The following is a 4,588-nucleotide window of genomic DNA, read 5'->3' on the forward strand; positions in this document are numbered from 1 at the left end:
ATGGCTGGATGGGCAACCAGCTAATAATAGCAAGTATAAAATGTGTCCTTTTCCATTGCCAGAAGGTGATGCTGTGACTGTGAGTGGATATTGGCATATGGGTTTCATCAGGGCAGGACTGTGATCAAGTATGTAAATTGTGAGTCTGATTGGAGCATGTACAGGGTTGTTAGACATGCTTCTTTGATGGCGAATGATCACAATTCAGAGGGCCGCCATTGCCACACCCTCAGAGCATTTTGATAAGTTTTAAACTGTTGTATGCGCTGGCCTAATTTGAGGCTTGTAGGAGTTAATCTGTAGGGCGAGTTCACTTTTGAATATGACCAAAAATCACAAAAAATTGCACACTTAATTCAAAATGGTGGACTTCCTGTTGGGTTTAGGCTATGGGTCCAAGAGGCTTTTTTATGTGCCCCGACATGTTACATATGCCTACCAGATTTCATAACTGTAGGTTAAACGTACTGCGGGGGCTAATGGATAAATCGTTGTAGGCGGGGCTATAGAGCCATTTTGCCAGACGGGCATAGATGTTTGTTGCTGAGCCGATAGTGATGCGTGTGCCAATTTTGGTGAGGTTTTGAACATTCCTAAGCTTTCAAAAAGTCCTTCCCGTGTCATGGCGAAAATGCATTGCCAAGGCAACGGCATTGCATGAAAACGCAAAAGCTTCACGCTGTGGCATTGTGACGGTGGGGAGACAGCGCTGCACAATTACAAGGATGATATCACAAAGTTTGTAACAATGGTGCCTGCAAATGTAATGCCTCAAACTGCCTGTTACAAATAGGTGGCGCTATGACTATTACTCAGTTTTACAGTGTGAAAGTCTTCAGACATGGACTCTTGTCAAACCTATGCAATTTGAGACACACATTCACAATATCACAGTATCAATTTATCGCCAGTTCTGATGTGTCTGCAAATTTTCATGAGTTTTTGAGGATACAAAATGTGACTGTTCTGAGGTAAAAATATTAATTCATTGGATTCCAATAGGGTCCTACGCAATGTGACAGTGCTTGGGCCCTAATAAAGAGAAACACCATGAACACAAAGAGAAACAACATGAACACAAAATGAAACTGCTTGTTTGTGCTGCACTTACTGAGCTGCTGATTTTTCTCTCTGTCTGTCAGGATCTATCAGAACCCAGAACATCCACATCCAGAACCAGGGCCAGAACCAGAACCCAGCAGTGTGTCTATGAGGAGTGATGGATCAAAGGTTGACATGATTACCTTTAAAAGACGACAACGTTCTGCTGTAAAGAAGTAAGAAACTGACACTGTAGTGCAGTGCTTCTCAAATAGTGGGGCGCGCCCCCCTGGGGGGTTGTGGTGCGATGCCGGCAGTGTTAATTTTGTCAATGAAAACCTAAATGAAAACTTTTCGTTGACGACACATTTTTCCGTGACTAATATGTGACGAGAATGTAAATTTAAGAAGTATTGACAACCAAAATTGTAACGAAATCTCTGTTCATTATCAATTGACGAGTAAAGACGTGATGAAAAAGATGATGCTGACCTGCCGGACAATCTGGATTACAGCCATCCTCTATGCAGGTCCCGTTCCCCCCCCCAAATCACATTTTAACAGCGATCACAGTTTTTCTATAAACATGATGGCCAGTGGTATGGGCATTTAAAATGTGCTCCGTTCGTAGAAAAGTCAGTCCATAAAAAAATAAATAATAATAATAATATAAATAAATAAATAAATTAAAAAACCTGCTAAAAACCATGTTAATAGAAAACTTTTCAGCTTGGACAAATTAGTGTAGAACTCACTTTCCACTGTTTTCCAACAAATGTTTGGTCGCTCACCTGTCAGAGGAGCTGCACTGCAGACACCTGGTAGCATCTACCGGAGCAGCATGTGAGGCGTTTAGGGAACATCAGTCAAATGTATCATCTACTCATGGGCATTTTCAACAATTGTTTAGCCTGTGTCCAGTTAATGGCTGATATTAGACGAGGACTGGTGACAAAATAAATATATTTTCAGGTTAAAAGGTTTTACAAATATCTAGTCTTGTATCACTAAAAATCATTGCGACATAACTAAGTTATGCAGAAACAACTATTCATCAGCTGCATGCTGCTTTAATATCTGTGGCAGTGCTGAACCAGTATAAGGGGGTGGGGTGACCAGATCATTAGCTGGTGCGACCAATGAAGAAAGCTGGTAGCACCACGCTATCACTGGAAAAGTTAGTCTGGAGCTCTGGAACAGAATCGCAAGAAACCACATCCAACAGCTGAGGACCTCCTGCTCCCCACTGCTCTTGATATGGTGTCAACAATGACTGATGAGACTTTTACTGATCACTGATCAAGTTGTCGCTGCACTATTTGACTGCTCATGATATTTAATTTCAGTAAAATTAAACTGGCTCATTTCATGACTATTTAAGGCGAAGAGGGGCGCGAAAAAAAATTTTGTCCTCTGAAGGGGGGCTTGACAGAAAAAGTTTGAGAACCACTGCTGTTGTGCATCCTCACAGAGACACACAACATGAACACAAATAAATACGTGAACACAAAGAGACACATGAACACAAGAGATGCAACACGAACACAAAAAGACACAACATGCACAACATCAGTACAGAGACACAACATCAACAACACTGCACTTACTGAGCTGCTGGTTTTCCTCTCTGTCTACCAGGATCCATCAGAACCCAGGACCAGAACCAGAACCCAGCAGTGTGTCTATGAGGAGTGATGGATCAAAGGTTGACATGATTACCTTTAAAAGACGACAGCGTTCTGCTGTAAAGAAGTAAGATACTGACACTGTAGTGCATCCTCACAGAGACACATGAACACAAAGACGCACAACATGAACACAAAGAGATGCAACATGGACACAAAGAGAAACATCACATTGTCTGTTGTACCTTTGCAGAGGTTCTGTGTCGTTTGCAGTTATTTTGTGTGTTGTTGTGGTTTTAATGTTGTGTTTAATGTTATGTCCACTGTGAGGAGTTTTCCAGCTTCATTCCTCTTTTCTGATGGATGATAAACAGTGAATTTCTCTCCCTCCTGGTTTCCCTCTCTGTCTACCAGGATCCATCAGAACCCAAAACATCCAGAACCAGAACCAGAACCCAGCAATGTGTCTATGAGGAGTGATGGATCAAAGGTTGACATGGTTACCTTTAAAAAACAACGACGTTCTGCTGGAAAGAAGTAAGATACTGACCACAATGTCGGATGTCTTGTGGGGTTTTCTGTGTTTTTCTTTTAATGTAGCTGCTGTAACAAGTAATTTCCTGTAAAAGGATCAATAAAGTAACTATCCATCCATCCATCCATCCATCCATCCATCCATCCAACCATCCATCCATCCATCCATCCATCCATCCGACATGAACACAAAGACACACAACATGACTATAAAGACACAACATGAATGCAAAGAGACACAACATGAATCTCAGTGCACTTGAAGTTAAAATCAAGGTTGAGTGATAAACAAAGGTCAACGTGGACACGGTGGATATTTTACAGCTCAGAGCAGTTAAAGCTGCTTTTCTCCTTATGACAGCTTTGAATTCTCTGCAAATACAACTGAGTTCTAAATACAACTGAATTTCAGAAACTTCTAGACTTCAGAAAAATATTTTACTTTGAATCCAATTGGACTCTGCTACAGATTTCGTTTTGTAAAACTGTAGCTCTGAACAATGAGTGGAGATGAAAGAACAGAGTCTGTAACTGGCTGCTGTTTCTGTTTGTGTTTCAACCACACACTCCTTTTCCACCAAATCAGTTCCAGTTCTAGTTCCGTACTAGTGCCTGACTTGGCACCAGTTCTTTGTGTTTCCACCGCCTCTGGTCCGATCGCAAATGAATTGAAATGACTTCAGGGACACGGAAGTTTTGCACAAACTGTTGTGTTCTGAAATCTGGTACAACTGTGTCCCACCAGCAGCACCACAGTGGTGGAAAACAGCACTTCTATACCTTCGGTGTACTGCGGTATTTAGCTTAGAAATACGGTCTTCTCATGAAAAACAGAGCGCAGCTACATGCGCTGTTTATTCCGCTCATGGAAAGACAGCATGAGATAAAATCACTGGGTTTCATCTTGGACAAATCTGACATTAGAATGCCCTGGTTTACTCTTTTTAAAGTAATTATTGGTCACTTGCCGGTCTGAGCACCACAGCCACCAACAGCAGCTACCGCAGCCTGCAATGTGGGGCAGGAACATCGGTAAATTGAAGGGTCTATCAATATGAAAATGTTCAGCAAGTCATATGTTTTGCCTGTGACAAAGTGGGAAGTGCAACCAAATGAGAAAGTTGGTCGCACTGATAAAAAAAAGTTAATCTGGAGTCCTGTGTGGACTTCTGTGTGGCGCGAGTGTTGTTCGGTAAACGGCTACGTATACAGTGATGTATGGCGTGGCTCTAACTTGGCTCCTTGCTGATGGAAAAGCAACCGGTATTAGATTGGAACCAACTAAGTACTGGCACTAGCACCAGCACGGAACTAGCACCTAGTAACAGCGGTTAGAGTCAATTCAGACGTACTGAGATCTAACTGTTGATGTTGATCCACAGAGTCCA

At 42.0% G+C, this 4,588-nt stretch overlaps 1 protein-coding gene across 1 annotated transcript in view; it reads left to right on the top strand.

The window, feature by feature from the left end:
* Window positions 1-3,203, top strand: part of LOC103375465 (protein TsetseEP-like) — a gene marked incomplete at its 3' end in the record, with an annotated part of 34,377 nt that extends 31,174 nt beyond the window's left edge. Inside the window, exons 7-8 of the mRNA XM_008305764.1 lie at window positions 2,690-2,793; window positions 3,081-3,203. Of these exons, the coding sequence (XP_008303986.1) occupies window positions 2,690-2,793; window positions 3,081-3,203 (227 nt within the window). The remainder of the gene's footprint in view (window positions 1-2,689; window positions 2,794-3,080) is intronic.
* Between the last annotated feature and the right edge of the window lie 1,385 nt (window positions 3,204-4,588).

This window comes from Stegastes partitus, unplaced genomic scaffold, assembly GCF_000690725.1.
Source record: "Stegastes partitus isolate 25-593 unplaced genomic scaffold, Stegastes_partitus-1.0.2 Scaffold2609, whole genome shotgun sequence".
NCBI classification, from domain to species: Eukaryota; Metazoa; Chordata; class Actinopteri; family Pomacentridae; genus Stegastes; species Stegastes partitus.